Below are 20816 nucleotides of genomic sequence, written 5' to 3'. Positions count from 1 at the left end.
GATTGAGAGAAACAGAGTGTTAGTAAGTGTGTGTGTGTGTGTGTGTAAGTGGCTAAAGAAGACAGTATTTAAATGGGAGGGAAATGCATGTGACAGATCTGTTCTCATCCCCATCTCATGAAGTCTAGAGTCTCTTCTTAATAAAGGAGCTTTTCAAAACACTCAAAAGTGCTGAGAAGTGTGCATCTGTGTGTCTGGATATCACATCTGGAATATCTGTGGATGTGGCAGCAGTGTGCTTTATATAGATGACAGTAACACAGACAATTGTTTCCTTTTCTCTCTTTACTAATGCAGATGCCAGTTCCATGTTAGACAATGGCACAACAGGTTTGTGTGTGTATACTGTTATACTGAATGCATGGGTGTTCCACAGTATTTGTGCCACAGGTCTATGGCTTTGGTCACAATGGCGTCTGTGTTCTCCTGAGGCATCTACAAAGAGATACAGACAGAAAATGAGTCCACCATATGCAACAGACCGTCTGGATGCTTGAGTGAAACTGCAGTATATGATGGAAAAACTATATGTGTGTGTGTGTGACCTCACATTGCACAGGAAGTTGGCCACACCCTCAGGCTTCGTGCCCATCAGCATGATTTTGTAGGTCAGCAGGATCTCCATGGCAACAAAAACAAGGATCTTACAGGAGCCGCTTATCACTTTGTCCCACACTCTGCCAGCCAATCACAAACCAGCACACGTGAGCAGCCTCAGATACCAACAACCTACTTAAAATCATTACAGTAACCAGAAGAACTATTTTCAAAGTATTTGAGTGGTCTGTATGGCAGTGTGTGTGTGTGTGTGCTTGCATACCTCTGCAGACTGGTGTCCGGCAGGCAGCCAGCAAAGCAGCGCTGGAACCAGAGCGAATATGGCAGGGTTGCCAGGCAACCAGAGGAACGCAGCTGAGTCAGCAGAGCGTTGTCCTCCTGAGACAGGAAGTGCTCCAGACTCTTTGGCTGAGAGAACGAGTGAGAGGAATCAGAGTTAGAGAGAGAGAGAAGAAGAATAATGACAGACAGATGTTCAGAGAAGGAAAGAGGAAAAAGACATGAGCTGACGAGTAAAAGTATGCAAGCACACTTAAAAGTTACTGTTTTTCTGCAAGCACACTTAAAAGTTACTGCTCTTCGGTGGAGGGCCATGCCAGATAAGTACACACTTAATGAAAAAAGCAGGAGAGTAATGTAGTAGGGGCCATGCCAGATAAGTACACACTTAATGAAAAAAGCAGGAGAGTAATGTAGTAGGGGCCATGCCAAATAAGTATACACTTAATGAAAAAAGCAGGAGAGTAATGTAGTAGGGGAAAGCACTTAAGGCTATTACATACTCGCCACTCCTGACCGGTAGCGCGACAATGTGACGTCAAAATGACGTAGATGTCTCTGGCGCGCCAGGATTTTGCCCGGGTAGCGCCAGGTAGCGCACCACTCTATTTTTTTCAGCTGAGCGCGCCAAAGCGGAAACCGGAAGATGGACTAGTTCGAGGGCAAGCGAGAGTTGCAGTTCAGAGGACTGTTTTGTTACAGTCGTGAATTTTTAATAGTTTGTTGGATAAGTTAGCAAAGTTACCAGTGAGATTCGCAACACATGGAATTAAGAGGAAAGAATAGAAAAGATTTATTTTCAACCAAAGGATATCTACTAAGCAGGGACGGATCATGGCTTGTGCTAAGTGTGCACGTGCACAGGGGCCCTCAGCCAATGGGGGCCCTCGGATTTTTAAAAAAAATGCCATGAATTTAGGCTAGATTATGCCCGGTGCTTCTGTCTGTTAATTTGCGGCACAACTGAATGGTGTTATGGAACCGCGGACCGAAAGAAAAATAAACTAAATGTTTTCCTGATCAATAAATACTTCTTAATTCATAAAATATAGAGGCATAACATTAGGTGGAAGTGGTAGGCTATGAGTGCTCATTCAATGTGTATGCGTGTTTGCGAAAGTGAAACTGACCCACTCGTGGGAAAGTGAATGAGGTGGATTCCTGCAATGTTCATGAAAACAGCATAGCGATTGGATAGCCTAATAAATCGCGACTTGTAGGGCTAACAGTAGCTTATATCGTAGCAAATAACCTATGGCGATGCCGATGACAGATAGGCCTACACTTATTTCACTCGTCTCGCTGGAGTGAGCGCATAATGTGGGCTGTTGCGCAAAGAAATTAATTAGGGAGATGATCTGCATCTCCATTTACCAAACGCTATAGTGGGCCTGAGTTATAATATATGACATAATGTACTACATTTTTATTGTGTGAAATTGTGCACCAGCCTGCACAGCGACAGCAAAGGGAGAAGCGCTGGCTGCACGCGCACGTCACTTGCACGCGCATGCGCAAACGCGCCCTCGCGCGTTGCGGTCAGGGGGAGGGGCCTTTTTTGATATTGTGCACAGGGGCCCATATTTGTTTAATCCGTCCCTGCTACTAAGACCTGAACAAAATCTCTTTACATTTTAGAAAATTATACAAACTCAGCCAGCTGCTAGCTAGCTAGCCAGCTAACTAAAATGTTTAAATTATTAAAATTTCCCTCGGGATGAATAAAGTAGCTATCTATATATCCATCTATCTATCTGCACACACCTTGGAAACTAGATGGTAATGATGGTAGTTGTGAATAGCAGCAACCGAAAGTACCATCACAGAGGCTAGCTTTTACCATAGACACTGGCTTTTACCAAAGATTGTTGCTCCGCCTTAACAATCTTTGCATTTTACTGCCATTGACGCCAATGCTACGCGACACCTCTGTTCAGGAGAATATTGCAACTAGTGTCGTGACCACCACACGCGAGTATAAATGGTTACGGCGCTACTGCGACGTCACATTGTCGTGCTACAGGTCGGGAATGGCGAGTATGTAGGGGGCTTTATTCTTCTACTCATTTGGATGACGGCGATGCTTTTATCCAAAGCGACTTAAATATGTCAATTATTACAAGGGCAAGTCTCCCTGTGGCAGCTGGGAATTGGACCCAGCTACGTAGCCACTACACTAGCGCCACCTGTGGGAAGAGCCAGACCGTTTACATAAGGTAACCATACATACTCACCAAGTGGGGTATGGAGTCTCCAAACTTGTTGTGAAACTGACTGACGAAGTTCTTCACCAGCCAGTAACAGTCCACTGGGTCATCCACCAGCTCCTCCATGGCATGGCCTATGGCCAAGAAGTCCTCATCCACATCATCCTAATTCAAGCACACAAGGAACAGATCAAATCTACCCACCTCTCCTTTTTGTTGTTTGCTGACATGTCAAGTACAGCTGATTTGAGAAAGGAAAACTGAGTCGTGCTTTCCAGTGTTGTGTTACTAAACATGCATGCACGCAATATGCAATCTGCAAAACCATAAATAAACATCTCTCTCTCTCTTTCTCTCACTCACTCTCACTCACTGGGCTTAGTTCACTGCAGCGGGGCAACACTTGGTTCTCCAGCTGAAACATGCGGAGGTGGAGGTCTGTTAACGGTGTCATGTCATTGACGAACCGCATGGTAACCAGAGCCCCACGCACATCCTCATACTGCTCTGCCCGGTAACGGGTAACTAAGGGGTGAGAGTCACTGTGGGGAGGGAGGATACCTAGGAGGACACGCACACACACACACACACAAAAAGGGCATCGCATTATGAAAAAGAGAGAAAGACAGAGTATTCTTTTAGCACACAGACACATACCACTGTACTGGCACTGTATCTCTTGTACCTTCATTCATTGCTGTGTCACTATAAAAGTGTCAGCTAAACGGCTAAATCACTATATGTAAATGTAAACATACAGGAAGATAAATTTTTCCTAAAACCTTTGCCTCAAATAAATGCCCTTAAACCTACTGTGAAAATGATCTGTGTTTAAGTGCTTGTGTGAGCATTTTTACCTAGCAGTACTTTCCACACATGGATTCTGTACATTGAAGGCAGAGGAAACCTCTGGCAGAAGGTGATCAACTTCTCTGTGTCTAAGAGGAGGGATAGAGAGTGTAACATGAATCACTCAAGAATCAATGCTAGACACGCATGTGGCGATGACTGTGATGATGATAATGATGGTGCTGGTGATGATGATTAAGTTGACAGTGTGAAAAGGGGATTACCCAGTGGGTTGTCTTTCAGCAGAATCTCCAAAGACTTCTTCTCCTCCACTCCTCTGAAGCCCACCTTCTCATAATACGCGGAACGGAAGTTCCGCTGCGGATCCTCTGCCATGATCGCACCACCCCCTACTACACAAACGTAAACATTCAACGGTCAGAAGGGGGCATGAAGACCACTGGCGGCCACCTACTGGTTGTTTCCAAAAGATGCAAACTAATTCGAGCCTGTACTGAATAATTTCGTACGTTTACTGCTTGCGTTCTCATAGCCTGGCTCCTAGGTTTATCCGTCAAGAAATATCTCAACAATAATTTCACACAGAACGCTGGCTGGCAGAGTAGCCCATAGCCGATGTAGGCCTACTTGTCTACCGACTGGCTAATTTATAAATATAAACATATTAGAAATATGTTCCTAAATAAGTAAGTAAGACAACAGTAAACCAGGATCATACCATACTAACTTACAGTTGCGTTTTGGAGCTGAAGAACGCAGGCCTTAACACATCCCCGGAGTTTCCTGAGCACATGTGAACCCGAAGTGGAGCATTGGACGGGTGAATAATCACCAATTCAATCTACGTTTTTACAGCCCTAGACCTTAAAATTCCCTGGAAATACAAACGGAACGTCAGACAGTATATGTTCATTCGAATCGCTTTCCATAAACTACCGGCATTTTGTGTGTGGCCATTGTAACCACTGACTAGCGTGCTTCCTGCTCAGACCGTCGACCTCCTCTGCAGTGCTTCACACTTGCCAGTTGCCATTGTTGTTGCATTAACTTCCACAGGCAGATGGGGGCGCCAAAAGCCCTTTTTTGGCAGAGCTTTAAAGAAGAAAATGGACGTATATAAGCATATTCATAAGAGGGATTAGGCTACACGCTAATATGACATTATGATTTTCTAAATTCAAAAGCTAATCACAAACAAACACCAACACAAATAAATTAATAGAAGAAGCATGTGAAGTGCAGCACAACACAGTGAACTGACTTGTCTACTTTGTTTTTCTCAACAACAACAAAAAGTTATGTCATTAATTGCATCTGCTGAAGAGACCCTTATCATTTGTGTTTTATTACTGTTTATAGATATAGGCAATTATATGGGTATTTAACACATATCTGGTAGATTTTCTGTGCAGTGCGTATAAAAAGTATTCCCCCCCTTGGATACTTTCCCTTTTTATTGCTTTTATAAATGGAATCATTGTCAACATAATTTGGCTTTTTTAACATGAATTTAGGCCTATTAGATTTCCTATTGCCTTTGTTTGTTTGGTAAATCAAAATATAGGCTATTGTAAGCATCAAAGCGTGATTATGATTGTTCATTGTGCTGATCTAAAACGTTGAGAAGAGAACCTTTGCCTTTGTGAAGCATTTCATCATCTCACCCTTTTGACAATTTATGTAACTTAATGAGGGTGATGCCTACCAAATAATCTGTTCAACTTATTGTGTAATAAGTTGTTATTTAGTAAGCCTACACTTTAAACCTGAATTCTGCGCTTCTAACAAATAATTACATTTCACCTTGTTGTTGAGGATGCAAGTTTATGGACACAGATTATACACAGTTATATAGACAGATGTGTGCCTTTCATGTCCAACATATTCATTTAGGCACAGGTGGACTCCAATCAAGTTGTAGAAGCATCTCAAGGACCATTGACACATAAGTATGATGCACCAGAGCTCAATTGCAAGTGTCATAACAAAGGTTCTGAATACTTATATGTAAATTAGATATTTCAGTCTTTTAATTGTTTTTATACATTTACAAAACACTCCAAACACCTGCTTTTTTGTGGAGTATTGGACTATTTTGTGTAGATTGATGTGTGAAAAAAAAAATCAATTTTAAGATGAGTCTGAAACATAACAAAATGTGGAAAACTTGAAAGCACTGTAATTAGCTGATTGAACATTAAGGGATGATTCATTTGTTAATTTATTATTTTTATTTTTTTAGCATTTTGCATTTAGCAACTCTATATATAAGTATTTATTTAAAAAATTAGAGGAGGTGTCATGTACTTTTTCTTGTCAACAAAACAACTTCTAAAGCAGCCATAAAAGTGCCACTGAAAAAAGAAAGAGCTGTGCATTCCATGCATTTTGAGCATTTCTGCTTTTGGGATTTTTTGCCTTTAATCAGACAGGACAGTGAAGAGAGTGAGAAGGCAGTGGGAGATACGGATGGGGTAGGACTGGTAAATGACTCAGGACAGACTCACCCCCGGGTCCCCCACAGGCACTTGGATCCAAATGTCGGATAGGCACTGAAGGCGCTTGCACTACGATGCCCCCACATCTTTTTTTCTTTGCCACAGGCTTCATGGATTCTTTCATGCTTGAGGGCTAGAACACTATAAACAACCTTAAGCCTTCTGAATGACTGTAATCACTGTTCTAGGTCTCACTCTCAAAGCATTTCCGGGTCTTGAACTGACAACAATGACAGTTTATTGCAGCCTAAATGACCTGATGGCTCTGTAAAATAGGGATTATGTCTGGGATTTGTCTAGATTTGACTCTTCAGTTGTCAACATTCCATTATTGTCTTGTCTTGCTTAGCATCCAGGGACCAGTCAGGGATAAATTACTAAACGGGCCTACCGGGCTCAGAGGGCCCTGACCAAACCTCTTCACCCTGATATCTGAATGGGGTCCATCAGTCAAATAACATGGGTTATGTTATGTGATTTGGCTTAATAGAGCCCTTCAATCATACTGTATAGGGGTTATGTTATTCACCCATTGATATCTGAGTCAAACAACACAGGTTAAGCTACAGTATGTTTACGGTTAAGTGTTCATTGAAATGGTTGAGTTGTTGTTACTATGTTAACGTTAGCTATTATGAATATAATGTTATCCGTCAGTAAGTTCATGTTAATGTTTCTGTTTAACCTTAGCTCTGATGTTTTCAAATACCGGTAGGTTTATAAAGATGTGTGATAAATGCTTTGTAATTGGCATCTGTTTTCATAGCAAGACCTCTTGAATCAGCTGAGGTTATGTCATATTTGTAAGCCTCAATCTGTCCATTTTTCCATGTACCAACAGCAAATCAAGACACATACTCACAAAGTTTTTTTTTCCTTTTTTTATTAATGATGAAAAGGCTAAAGTCATAAGTAAGCAATTATACAGTTAACATGGCACTGAGGTTATTGTAAGAATAGGGATAATTCAGCACCAGGGTTTAAAAAAAGTTACTTCACCAGCCTTCACCAAGTCATGCATTGCACTTTCATCATCATCATCATCATCATCATTGCTGTCATCATCACCATTATCGTCGTCATCATCAGACAGATGAGACCTAATTTGTTCCCAAGCACACACCCATTTCACACCCTCTGCACCTTCTACTATTTGTAGTATTTGGAAAAGATCAAAATAGAGATTTATACTGTGAAAAATACTGAGTTTCTCTCATATAAGGTTATTGCATAGAGATGCTGAACCAGAACCCAAACTCCCATTCAGCACAAGCTGAACTCTTCCAGCTAATATACTAGTTAACCACAGGCGCCTGTGTGCAGAAGCTCATTACCCCTAATATACTGAAGCAAAAGCAGTTTTTTTTGGCTTGAAGCGCTGGCTAGCAGTTTAAACTAGGTCCACCACATGAGGTCTACAGCATTATATCTTACTTTGCATGTAGGCGGCAGCAAGGCCTCAAAATCTGTGTGTTTGTGTACAGAACTGTGTTAAGATTCTGGGTCTATGTTTTAAATGACTGTTTTGAATGTGTGTGTTTGTGTGTGTGTGTGTGTGTGCATTTGTTTAAAACCATGGCATATTAAACCTACATGTGTGGTAATAGAATTCAGAAACTACGTTATGAGACAGATTTAAAGCTATGATGAATTATCATTATATGAGGTATCTATATAGTATCTGCATTAGTCAGTGAGCTTTGTCATATGAGGCAACTGGTTTAGTGTAGGTGTGTGTGTGTGTGTGTGTGTGTGAGTGAGCATGTGTGTTTTGTTTGTGTGTGACTGTGTACGCTTCAAGGGCTAGTTGTATAGGAACTAGAGCTGTAGCTGAAGCTGGTATATACGGATGAAGAGGAGGTGAGGTCAATGCTGCCTTTACGCGAGCCCGAGCGTGACCCCGTACATGACCCTGAGCTGGACCCTGGGGTGGACGAGGGTTTTGCAGCTGGGAGCATCATGATGCCCGTGACCTCCTCCAGCAGACAGCGCTCCAGGGCCTCGGCGTAGGACAGCTTGAGGCTGGAGCGCGGGCAGATGAGGCAGCGGGCGTGCTGCCGCAGGTCACCCAACTTCTGGGCAGAGCGTGGGTCCACCCAGCCGCGGGCCTGCGCCTCCTCCAGGCTCCGCCGGCAGCCCTCCTGTGGGTCCCACAGCCCGCCCGTGGCCTGCTGGAACTCCAGGAACCGCTGGCCGGCCTCGTGGGGTAGCCATCGCTCCTTCACGGCCTCGGCCACCGAGAGTCGGCGCGTGCCCTGCGGCTCGACGAAGCCCACGTAGGCCTTCTGCGCCGGGCGCAAGCGGGACGCCAGCTCGTCCGTGATCAGGCCCGTGCGCTGGGCCTCCTGCAGGGAGAGGCGACGGCCGGACGATGGGCAGACCAGACCGCCGGTGCACGCCTGGGCCTCTAGGAGGCGCTGGCCGGTAAGGTTGTCCAACAGGCCGCTGCTCATGGCATCGGTCACACTCACCCTCTCCAGCGTGTCTGAGTCGAAGATGACCCCCACGGGGCTTCTCTCTCCTACAGTCGCTATGGGCGACACCAGGTTGACTGACATGCTAGTGATGCGGCCGGGGGAGAGCGGTGCCTGCTCTCCGGAGATGAACCTGCCAGGACTGCTGCTGCTGATGATGACCGAGGATGTGGACACGGTCTGAGATTTGATGTGCGTCATGGAGGATTTAGGCGGAGAAGCGGAGGTGGTGGACACAAAGGCAGCAGAGGCTGCAGATGGTGTAGCTGAGGAAGAGGGTGCGGAGGCAGCTGAAGTCCTGGTGCCAGAGGAGGAGGAGAAGTTGGAGGTGGTGGACACAGAGGGAGCGGAGGCTGCAGATGGTGTAGCTGAGGAAGAGGGTGCGGAGGCAGCTGAAGTCCTGGTGCCAGAGGAGGAGGAGAAGTTGGAGGTGGTGGACACAGAGGGAGCGGAGGCTGCAGATGGTGTAGCTGAGGAAGAGGGTGCGGAGGCAGCTGAAGTCCTGGTGCCAGAGGAGGAGGAGAAGTTGGAGGTGGTGGACACAGAGGCAGCAGAGGCTGCAGATGGTGTAGCTGAGGAAGAGGGTGCGGAGGCAGCTGAAGTCCTGGTGCCAGAGGAGGAGGAGAAGTTGGAGGTGGTGGACACAGAGGGAGCGGAGGCTGCAGATGGTGTAGCTGAGGAAGAGGGTGCGGAGGCAGCTGAAGTCCTGGTGCCAGAGGAGGAGGAGAAGTTGGAGGTGGTGGACACAGAGGCAGCAGAGGCTGCAGATGGTGTAGCTGAGGAAGAGGGTGCGGAGGCAGCTGAAGTCCTGGTGCCAGAGGAGGAGGAGAAGTTGGAGGTGGTGGACACAGAGGGAGCGGAGGCTGCAGATGGTGTAGCTGAGGAAGAGGGTGCGGAGGCAGCTGAAGTCCTGGTGCCAGAGGAGGAGGAGAAGTTGGAGGAAGCCGAGGTCTGTGTGGAGGTCTTCAAACCAGACGATGACGTGAGGCGCTTCGTGCCATCGGAGATGGCGTCCACTAGTTGCGCTAGAGTGATTTTTCCGGCGCGGTACTGATCCAGCTGGGTCTGTTTGATGACGCCCTTCTCCAGCAGCTCCTGCACATCGTACTTGAGACCCTTGGTTTGGTCCATGATAACCAGCCGTTTGGAGCCGTCCGCCGCCGTGATGGTGATCTCTTCCCACTCGCACTCCTGCTGCGCAAGCTCCACGTACGTCTCGTGGTCGATGAGCTTCGCCTCGTACGCTTGCTTTACGGTCATCTCTCGTCCGCTGTCGGGGTCGACAATCACCACCCTCCGCTTCCTGACCGTGTTCTTCTGGCTGGGCACAGTGGCAGGTAGGAGCAGCAGGCCGGTCTTGGGGTCCTTCTGGCCCTCCTTCATCAGCTGGGTGTAGCGGAGTTTCCCCTGATTGTTGGGGTCGGTGGGGTCACTGAATCCCCAGCTGATAGCCCCTTGTGCTTCGAGCGCCTGACGGAGGTCATGGGCCAGCAGGCCACGCTGGACTGCTGTATTGGGCGGGATGCGGACGCTGAGCAAGGGGTCAATAATGCCCGCGCTGCTCAGCTGAGCCCCTAACAGACGCAGACCGTAGCTCCTTTCCACCATCCCACGCTGCAGGGCCTCAGAGAGGCAGAGCACAGGCCCACCTCCTGGCTGGCTGTAGCCGGTCACGGCCTTCTCAGCCTTCAGCAGAGCCTCCTTATACTCTGCCCCAACCAGCCCCTTCTTGAGGGCCTCCTCCACCGTGTAGCCTCGGCCATCTCGTGGGTCCATGATGAACCCGCAGGCGATCTGAGCCTCCAGCAGCTCCAGGGTGGCTTCTTTGCTCAGCATCCCCACCTGCTGGGCCTCCTGCAGCGTAAGAGTGCGGCCACTCTGCTGGTCGGTAATGCCCGCCACGCAGCCGCACTCGCGCAGGTAGGCGCGCAGCCGCAGCTGGATGTCGTCCAGGCGCAGGCGGCCGTCCAGCAGGTGCTCCAGGTCTTCGGGCTCCAGGAGACCCACGCCGACCAGCTCCCAGACGGGGACGTCGGCTCGGAGACCCTGGACACACAGCGCCGCCTTGGTGGGCGGCAGCAGCAGGTGGCCGGTGGAGGGGTCAGCGACGCACGTGTCCTGCAGAGAAGTGTAGGTGCACGGGCGCTGGGTGAGAGGATGCAGGTAGGACGCGGGTTTGGTGTTCAGGACGGTGTACATCTCCTTGTCCAGCAGATTGCGGTCGGTCGCCAGGTCGCGCGGGAGGAAGACGCTGAGCCGAGGGTCCAGCACGCCCCCGACAGCCTCCTGGGCCTGCAACAGCTGCAGGGTGATGGCCTCGTCTCTCAGCCCCCGTCGGTGAGCCTGCCCCACGCCCAGGCGCTGGCCAGTTCCTGGCTCACGCACGCCCAAGCAGGCGGACTCGGCCTCCAGTAGACGCTCGCTTGAGCAACGCGGCACCAGCCCCGTGGCCTGCCCTTCCTCCACCCGTCTACGCCGCTGGGGGTCCACTGTGGGGTCCATCAGCCCGCCTGTGGCTGCCTGGGCCTCCAGCAGCCGGACGGCGCTCTCACGTGACAGCAGCTTCTGCCTGAGGGCCTCCGCCAGGGTCATCTTGCCCTTGGGTCCCGCTGCCATCCCGGCGATGACCCTCGCTCCGCGCAGCGCCGGCTGCAGCTGGGTGTCCACTTGGTCCACGCTGCGCTCGCTCTTCCGCAGTTGCTCCAGCGCCGGCTGCTTCAGCAGGCCGCAGTCTTGCAGCTGCTGCGCGCTGACCGGAGCGCACACGCCCTGGAACATCAGGGCGGCGGGGTCGCGGACAGGCCGCAGGTCGTCGGTCTGCGTGTTGATGTGGCGGACGACGGGCCTCTCCTCAAGCTTCTTGATGCGCAGCAGGAGTTCGCTCTTCTCCACCTGAAGGCGCTTGATGTCCGCCTCGCGGGTGGTCAGTTGGCGCTGGAGGGTCTCCATCTGCTGCTGGAGCTTCTGGTGCAGCCGCTGGGTCTCCTCCAACTTGTTCTCCAGCTCCTTGACGCGCCTCTCCAGCGCCCCCTTTTGGGTACGCAGCTCAGCGCACTGCTTCTCAGAACGCTGCAGCTCAGCAGATGTCTGTGAAGGAAAGAGGGAGTGAGGAGAAAGCAAGAGGAAAAAGAGAAAGGGAAGATAAATTATCCCAATAATTCTACATCATCATCCTGTCTGTATTACAAACACAATGAAAAATGGTCAGAGTTACCTTTTTACATTTTTAGTTACATTTTTGTAGTGTTTCACAACATTTCTAAGATGTGAAGGTGTGTGTGTGTGTGTGTGTGTGTGTGTGTTAAAATTGCTGCTGAGTAATGCAGATAGTCATCAGGTCTGAATTACCACAGGGTAAAACCTGCATCCATTCATTTCCTGCTTTTGTCATGCCATAACAAGCAGGATTTTCCACTGGCAAATCCTAACCTGCTGCAGTTTGAGTGGACCTGGTATGGCATGGTATTGATGAGTGAACCAAAGAATACATAATATTTCGTCAACCTAAGCTGTAACTACATACTAATATTTGCATTCAAGGACCCTAACCAAGTTTGCTTAACCAAAACTAGTGCGCACAGGTCAAAAGAGCTATGACACAGCTATAATAGTGTCATAATCCAATGAAACTGAATATATTTATTGTCATTGTATGTAAAACACATTTTAGAGTGTATATATTTTTATCTGTGCAAAAACAGTTAAATTAGATGCACCAAAATATGACCACCGTCCAGTCCTGCACATTCTCTCCGCAAAAATAAATCTTGTTTGTCAATATGTCTCCATAACACTTAAAAGAGCCTATAAACAGATGAATCTTATGAAATATAAAGGACATCTGAAACAAACTAAATAATAATAAACAATAATAAACACAATTATAAGACCACTCATAGGGGTCTAGGACTGCTGACCCCAGCTCTCTGGCCTCGATGGCCTGTTTCTAGCGAATGCTTGCATCAGACCCTCGCACACCCACTCTACATTTCACACAGTTGTGTTGTGTGAGCTCCATAGTCGAATGGAACATTCTATCAAGTGTCTGCGTGCCAGAAATTAGTGCTGAGGGTGTGTGTGTGTGTGTGTCACAGCATGTCATAGCCATGAGGCAGGGTGCTAATTAAACAGCCATCAGTCATAGCCGTGAGGCAGGGTGCACTCAGTACCCTGTGGTTGAGACAGTCACTGAGAAAACAGTGTGCCACACCCAGAGGATGACAATGACATGTATTTTCCCAGGATAACTCAGAGGATGACAATGACATGTATTTTCTCAAGAAGACCCAGAGGTAAGTCAGATCGCTCGTTCAGATAAGAGCTAAGAACTACAGCTTTCTGGGGGGCGCTAACAGCCCAAGTACCCACGGGGACCCGGGTTTGAGTCATTTCCCGATCCCACCCCATCTCCATGGCCTACTGGTTAGGGCTTCAGGCTTGTAACCGTAGGGTTGCCGGTTCGATCCCCGACCCAGTAGGAAAAATGTGGGCGGGGGAAGTGGTTGAGCACTGCTCTCCAATGCCCACACCCACTGCTGAAGTGCCCTTGAGCAAGGCACCCAACCCCTCACTGCTCCCTGAGCGCCGCTGTAGCAAGCAGCTCACTGCTCCGGGTTAGTGTGTGCTTCACCTCACTGTGTGTTTACTGTGTGCTGTGTGTGTTTCACTAATTCAGGGATTGCTATAAATGCAGAGACCAAATTTCCCTCATGGGATCAAAAGAGTATACTATACCCTCTCCAACTGTCAATCTCAAAACAAATGACTTTAAATAAAAAGAACCACAGCTTTCTGTTCAGGTTAGGTCTGGATTTGACAAAGTCAGTGGTGAGTCAATTCAACCCTGCTTACTGTATGGAGCCTCCCCTGCCAACCAACATCATGCGTTGTACATAAAACAACAGAAGCTCAGTGACCTGTACTGTATGACTCATGTATGTACATACCGTGCTGACTTGCTTCCTCAGCCTCTCCACCTCCTCCCTGAGTTTATCTCGCTCTGCCGAGGTCTCCTTGAGGAGGCGCAGGTGCTCCTCGCAGGCCATCTTGCTGGTCTTTATCTGCAGCGTGAGCTCGCTGATCCGCGTCTCCTGCTCCAGCTCCCAGCCCTTCCTCATCTCTCCCTGCTGGAGGCGCAGGGTCCGGACCTCTTCCTCCAGCTGCAGGCGCTCCTTGGTGAGCTTCTCCGTGAGGGCCTGGAGGCGCTGGATCTTTGCCATGCTCTCGTTCAGCAGCTGGGTCTTCTCCTCCAGGAGGCATTGGAGCTCCTTAAGCCGCTGGTTGTCCTCTCCGGTTTGCGCCTCCCTTTGGGTGAGCTTCAGCATGAGCACCCTCAGCTCCTCTTCAAGGCTGGCTACCATGCTGGAGGAGTTGCCCTGCTCCCTCCGCAGTCGGTCCAGCTCCTCCTGGCGGGCACGCGCCTCCTCCCAGGCCTCCTTGAGCTCGGCGGCCGCCTCCTCCTGGCTCCTCTGCAGGGCGGTGAGCGTGACGGTGTACTCCTGCACCGTCAGGGTGCTCTGCTCCAGCTGCACCTCCACGCGGCGCCGCTTGCCCTGCTCCTCCTGGGCCGCTTTCCTCTGCAACTGCGCGTCCTCCTCGGCGCGCTTCCGACGCTCCTGCTCCTCAGCCAGGGCCTGGCGCAGCCTCTTGGCCTCGTCTTGCGCCTCCCTGTTCTCTGCCTGCAGCTGCTCCTGCTCCCCCTTCTGCTGCTGCAGGAGTAGCACGTTGGTCTGGGTGACACTGATGCGGGACTCGTAACTGTCATGCACCTCCTTGAGCTTTGAGCTGTGCAGCTCCCGCGCCCTCTTCAGCTCCAGCTGGGCCTCCTGGGCCCTCTGCGCCTCCTCTTGCAGCTGGAGCCGCAAGCGTTCCGCCTCCCTGTCCCTGTCAGCCATGCTCATCTCCAGCTCCATCCGGGTCTTGCGTGCCTCATCCAGCATTCGCTGGCTCCTCCGCGCCTCCTCATCCTGCTCGCCCTGCAGTTCGCTGTAGCGCTCCTCCACCAGCTTGCGCTTGCGCGCCTCCTCCTCCAGCTGGAGCTCCAGGGACTGAATCTTGGACAGCAGCTCCTGCAGGCGGTCCTGGGAGGAGCCCAGGTTCATCGTCTGGCTCCTCTTGGCCTCCTCCAAGGTGAGGAGCTGGTCCTGGGAGCGCGACAGCTCCTCCTCCTGTCTCCTGCTCGCCTCCTGGAGCCGCAGGCTCTCTGCGCTGCGCAACGCCAACTCGTCCCTAAGACGGCTCAGCTCCTCCTCAAGGAGATCGATCCGTGTGCCACGAAGCTGGGGAGTGGAGGGGAAGGTTACGAGAAGATTTGGTGTTTTGGTGATTTGGTATTATATGTAGTATTGTGTGTGTGTGTGCGTGTGCGTGTGTGTGTGGGCACATTTGTGAGTGTGTGTGTGTGATTTTTTGTGTAAAATTGTACCTTAAGCTCCTGCAGGTTCTTCAGCATCTGACCCAGGTGTTTGTAGAAGTCGGAGGAGCTAGTGAGCAGCTCTATGTAGCGGGTCTGCAAGGTGGAAACCTGAGAGAGAAGGCAAAAACAAAAACATGAAACAAGGGCTGCATCCAGGGGTTTTTTTTTTTCTTGCAGAAAATTATACTTGACATAAAATACTCACAGTACAGTATATCTCCTATATGACACCATGGGTATGTTCTGTATAATGAAGTGTGTGTGAGTCTGTCTTACCTGTGTAAGAGATATGTGTGCAGGGAGCGATTTGTGAAAACAAACAGAGCGGGGGATGGGGGGTAGGGTGGTGTGTGTGTGTGTGTGTGTGTGGGGGGGGGGGGGTTATATAATGTGATATTCAGCATATATCTCCTCACCTAATGTAAGTTGCGTCGGATAACCTGTTCGTTCCAGGCTACTCTACATGGAGTGTGTGTGTGTGTGTGTGTTCGTTCTACATGGAGTTGTCCTCCATCCTACCAGCTCAGTTGCATCGGTTCTCAGATTTTGAGGGTTCTACAATATTAGGATATGCTGCACTGAATCCTTCTCGTTTTCTTTAATTTGTCCAGCTAACTTTTCCAGCCATTGGTTACACAGTCTGCATTCTGAAATGTCGTGCATGACCTTTGGACAAAGGCGTCTGCCAAATCCCATAACCATAACCATAACCATGATCAAGGCCAAATGAGTCATCAGGCAGACACTGTCTGCAGCACGAGCGCTGACAGTGACGGCGCGTTTCTGATGTTAAATTATTATTTACTAGACTGTTCTCACGTTGCAGCGCTTTACTTACAGTATGTGAAGCCTTAATCAAGATGAGGGTGTGTGTGTGTGTGTGTGTGTGTGTGTGTGTGTGTGTGTGTGTGTGTGTGTGTGTGTGTGTGTGTGTGTGTGTGTGTGTGTGTACCTCCTGTGTGTGTGTGTGCTAGTGTACCTCCTGTGTGACTGTGAGAGCTGGGGACTGCTCTGTGTGTGTATGTGTGTGTGTGCTCCTGTGTGACTGTGTGTGTGTGTGTGTGTGTGTGTGTGTGTGTGTGTGTGTGTGTGTGTGTGTGTGTGTGTGTGTGTGTGTGTGTGTGTGTGTGTGTGTGTGGGCTAGTGTACCTCCTGTGTGACTGTGAGCGCTGGGGACTGTAGCAGGTTTCTTTTAATGGGGATGTTCAGTAGTGTCTCCAGGCCTGCACCGTAGGAGGCCAGCTGCAGCTCATAGTCCTGTGGAAACACACACACACACACACACACACACACACACATACATTTGCACATTAATACGCACACGCACGCACACACATACACACACACACACACACACACACACACACACACACATGGTTGTTGCTTGGTTGTTGACTGGCTGCTAAGGGAATCCCAACCAATGACACAAAGAATCCTGTGTATAACTGAAAAAGTCATAATTACCTTGATGGAATTCACCAGGTTGTCTGCGTCCCTCTGCACACATTCTACTGTTCCTCTCTTCCCCAAAATCTCAGAGTTCAGCTCCTTTCACACAAAATACACAAGCAGTGATTAAACACAAACTCCTAATCACTGACACAATCACAATGACCCAAGTGACCTCAACTGATCAGTGATCTGAGAAGCCAGGAATTGAACCCACAACTTTTCTGGCTACTACATGCTAGCCCAGCTCCTTAGCCACTATGCTACCCCTACTCAGACTACCTCACAGGTCATCCTACCTTCTGCTTGCTGAGGTGCTCTGTCAGAACAGTGATGTCGTCCATCTTGGTAGCGCGCATGGTGTCGAGACGCTGCCTGGTGTCGCCGATCCAGTCGCTGAGGCCCGAACTGGACTGCAGGTACCGCCGGAGCAGCACCAAGTAGGAGTCCAGGTCCATCACCCTGTGAGGAGGACATGGAGACAGATAGACACCGACATGAGCAGGATGGACAACCCCAAAGCATCAAATTCAAAATGAATCTAAACTAATATATGAAATAGTGAAATTTGGCATTTTCAACATTTGATATGTTGCGTATGTCCTTCTGAGCGAGACGGAGTGATGGACACAGAGGAGTGTCTTGCCTGCTGCTTATCTGGTTCTTGATGCGGAGCCAGCGGTCAGAGAGCTGGCTGACTTGCTCGGCATGCTGGGAAAGGTCGATGTCACACTTGTGGATGGCAGGGTCGATTAGGTTATTCAGCTGCTGTGCTTTCTTGAGCTCTGCTTCCATGTCACTCAGGACTGACTCCTTCTCCCGAAGCTCTGCCTGCATGGCCTAAATATCAAGACAATAAAACACCATATTACACACACCACACGACATACAAATAACTACATACACGTTTCAACTACATACACATTTTACACATCACTGCACACTGGTATAATATTATGGCATTATATTATATTATTATTATAATATATTGTTTATTTAGAGAAGGAGCTGACGGCGAAACACATTGTTCATTCTAAATAAACAGCACCTGAGATCAGAAGACAGCCAATGAACAGGTATTTTGTTTTCTTAGAACTACATACACATATTAAGGTTAACATAAAGATTGTCAGATCTTAATCTAAGCACATGGCTTCATACATCTATACTTACATTTAGTGCATATAAAAAATACATTTGCATGTCAAGAAATGCATGCAATTAAAACAACACACTAAATGAAATACAGTGAAATCTACACAGAATATGAATTCAGCATTCCTATGACCTGGATGTCATATCAAAACAGCTCTTGTTGCTTGGTGCTGGAGGAGATACTGTACCTGCAGGTCACTGCTGTCCTGCTGAACGATGTCGGGGTCCAGGCTTGTGGTCTCCCTCTCCGTCAGGCGAGCTTCGTACACCTTCACTATGTCCTCCACCTGCAGCTCCATCTGCTGCAGGGAACACACCACCTCACATCTGCACGGAGAGACGCAGATGCAGGACACAGAGGCAGGACACAGATGCAGGACACAGAGGCAGGACACAGAGGCAAGAGAAAGGAGAGGAGGGAATGAGATAAACATTGGAAAAGAAAGGGACAGGAGAGAGAGAGAGAGAGAGGAAGATGAGGTTATGGACAGAGATATTTTCTAATTTACGCTAGCCTAGAACTCTAGACGCGCCCCTAGCGGCAGCAAATTAAATTTGCTGCCAGGGCTAGTCTAGCAACTCTTCGTTGGCTTGTGAGCTCCAGAAATCGAAACTTAATCAGGACATTGAAATCGTGTATAGAGTCGTTTGGTGGGCTTAACATAATGATTGATGGCAGAGTTGCAACGGTTTGGCTTGAATTCCCTGCTACTTGAAAACAAATATCCTATTGCGTCCTATTGCGTGCAGAGGGAATTTGAAAGACAACTGATTATCCCGCCCCTCGGACTGAGCACTGCGAACGGTGAGTGCCCAGACCCTACATTTTAATGTGGGTCTGGCTCGCCAGGCTAAATTTATGCCCCAATCCTAAATAAAGGGTTTTTATCAATTTGATGTGTGTGTGTGTGTGTGTGTGTGTGTATGTGTGTGCACAATATGTGTGTGTGTGTGTGTGTGTGTGTGTGAAAGTGGACGTGTACCTATCAAAATAGGCTCTGGAAAAGCCTTCCAGCAGGCTGATGCGCTGGTTGATGTGGCCCAGCTCGGAGCGCAGGAATTGGACTTTGTCTTTGTCCGTTATCCCCTGCAGCTGCTGGAGGACCAGCTGCTTCAAGCGCTCGTACTCTGCACGTACTCCATCCACCTCGCGCTGCACACCCTTCATACACACACAGAAATACTCATCAATTATTATACATACAGGGAGTGGGTGAGCAACATCATGAGCATTTGAATGTGGATATACTGCATACCTATGAGAGTGTGTGGACATAGTACACACATATGTGTGTGTTAGCTTCAGTAGATATGTGTGTGTGTGTGTGTGTGTGTGTTTGTGTGTGTATGTGTGTGTGTGTGTGTGTGTGTGTGTGTGTGTGTGTGTGTGTGTGTGTGTGTGTATGTGTGTGTGTGTACCTGTAGCTGTGTGAGGTGAGCAGTGCATGTCTTTCCCACTGGGATGTGCAGGTACTGGGTGAGCTGGGACTCTGCCCCCTCCAGCCTCAGACGGAGCGCGCTCAGATCACTCAGAAGGGTGGAGCTGACAGAGGTCACGACCTTTGTCTGCACAGGCACTTGCTTTTTCACTTCCTGCTGTACAAGCTTGACTTCCTGCTTCCTCAAATTCAGCTGCTGCTGCTGCTGCATCTGCTGCTGCTGCTGCTGCTGCGCACCTATGGAGAAAAAACATTTAGTTAGTCATCACCAATTAGTATTTAATTAACCACAATCAATTACTGTAACCATCCAGGAGAGTTAGATGCCTGGAAAAATCCAAACTCATTCACAAAGTGAATTGAGTCTGGTGACTCTCGATTGGGAAACGTTTACAAAACTTGCATCACGACGGGCACTAACTTTGAAATCATTGGTCCAGCCTTACCAATCACATTGAACAGAGATTCCTAACGTTGCTTCCTACTTCGACTAAACTTTACAAACTAGCAATAAACAGCATCAACAGTCAGGAAACAATGTATGTGGGTCTACCTTTGCTGAAAATACATTTCTGCATTATTCCAACTGCATTTTTTGATGCTTGCAGGTGTTGCTTCTGTTTATCACAATAATTTAAAAAATAATTAAAAAATCAACGATGTGTCAGAAACTGGAATGACCAAAACCTAAGGGATTGTTCCGGACAACTCATACATGCCTTTTGTATAAACATAACCAAAGGCATTCAGACATTCTGGGGTCAGTGTTTACACACAAGTGTGTGTGTGTGTGTTGGGGTAGCTGAATAGCAAAAATAATTTACTGCGTTTCATTTGAAGAATGCTACTGATTTACAGTCAAAACTGACATGTAGTAACTTTGACACTGTCCCTCACAGACAGAATGGCTCCAGACAGTACGAGGGGTTGATGGGTGTCTGTGTACAGTGCTAGTTTGCTTAGGAGGCTTGCGCAGTAGGCGCAGTAGAGTTTCATGTGTATCTTGTTTACCATTCTAAAGGCTAGATTGCACAAAGGACAGTGTGTGGACAGTGTGTGCTTTCTTGTCTATGCACAAGAAGTGTGTGTGTGTCTGTCTCTGTGTGTATGCATACATTCATGAGGCCTATCTGTGTGTTTGTGTATGTGTGTGTGTGTGTGTGTGTGTGTGTGTGTGTGTGTGTGTGTGTGCACTCACTGTAAGTGGGCAGCTGTGTGACCAGCGTGTCGTAATGCTGCTGGGCGTGGGTGTACTGTGACTCGATGCTTCTCTTGTCCTCATCGGCAAACATCTGCGAGCCGAGACAGTTCTGGCGGAACTCCTGATAGTGCCTCTCCAAGCTTCTGATGATACTGTGGTACTCCTCCGGTTTCATCTGATACAGCTGTACACACACACACGCACACACACATACATGCACACACACACACACACACACACACACACAAAGACACACACACAAACAAATGGGTTTAAGACTTTCTGCTCTCTCTCTCTCACTTTCTCTCTGTCGATGCTTTCATATTTCAAG

The 20816-nt window shown here is 48.5% G+C and overlaps 2 protein-coding genes across 2 annotated transcripts in view; both read right to left on the bottom strand.

The window, feature by feature from the left end:
• Positions 1 to 267: 267 nt before the first annotated feature.
• tbc1d7 (TBC1 domain family, member 7) lies at positions 268 to 4897 on the bottom strand. The gene is made up of 8 exons (XM_076276602.1): positions 4586 to 4897; positions 4118 to 4246; positions 3902 to 3982; positions 3418 to 3605; positions 3072 to 3209; positions 821 to 966; positions 551 to 677; positions 268 to 435 (listed from the first exon to the last, which is right to left on the bottom strand). The coding sequence occupies exons 2-8, from the start codon at positions 4227 to 4229 to the stop codon at positions 349 to 351; spliced, it is 879 nt and encodes a 292-aa protein (XP_076132717.1). The 5' UTR covers positions 4230 to 4246; positions 4586 to 4897; the 3' UTR covers positions 268 to 348.
• A 2993-nt stretch (positions 4898 to 7890) lies between these two features.
• Positions 7891 to 20816, bottom strand: part of dspb (desmoplakin b) — a 23226-nt gene continuing 10300 nt past the window's right edge. Inside the window, exons 14-24 of the mRNA XM_076278085.1 lie at positions 20483 to 20669; positions 19265 to 19521; positions 18829 to 19007; positions 18034 to 18172; positions 17337 to 17530; positions 16990 to 17152; positions 16706 to 16789; positions 16391 to 16498; positions 15251 to 15349; positions 13773 to 15104; positions 7891 to 11913 (exon numbers count right to left, since the gene is read on the bottom strand). Of these exons, the coding sequence (XP_076134200.1) occupies positions 8149 to 11913; positions 13773 to 15104; positions 15251 to 15349; positions 16391 to 16498; positions 16706 to 16789; positions 16990 to 17152; positions 17337 to 17530; positions 18034 to 18172; positions 18829 to 19007; positions 19265 to 19521; positions 20483 to 20669 (6507 nt within the window). The 3' untranslated portion in view covers positions 7891 to 8148. The remainder of the gene's footprint in view (positions 11914 to 13772; positions 15105 to 15250; positions 15350 to 16390; positions 16499 to 16705; positions 16790 to 16989; positions 17153 to 17336; positions 17531 to 18033; positions 18173 to 18828; positions 19008 to 19264; positions 19522 to 20482; positions 20670 to 20816) is intronic.

This window comes from Alosa pseudoharengus, unplaced genomic scaffold (genome assembly GCF_046254945.1).
Source record: "Alosa pseudoharengus isolate Yale_2024_CS ecotype anadromous, Long Island Sound unplaced genomic scaffold, YU_APseudo_1.1 YU_APseudo_1.1_scf_11, whole genome shotgun sequence".
Taxonomy (NCBI): Eukaryota; Metazoa; Chordata; class Actinopteri; order Clupeiformes; family Clupeidae; genus Alosa; species Alosa pseudoharengus.
This window is presented reverse-complemented; position numbering and strand designations above follow the sequence as displayed.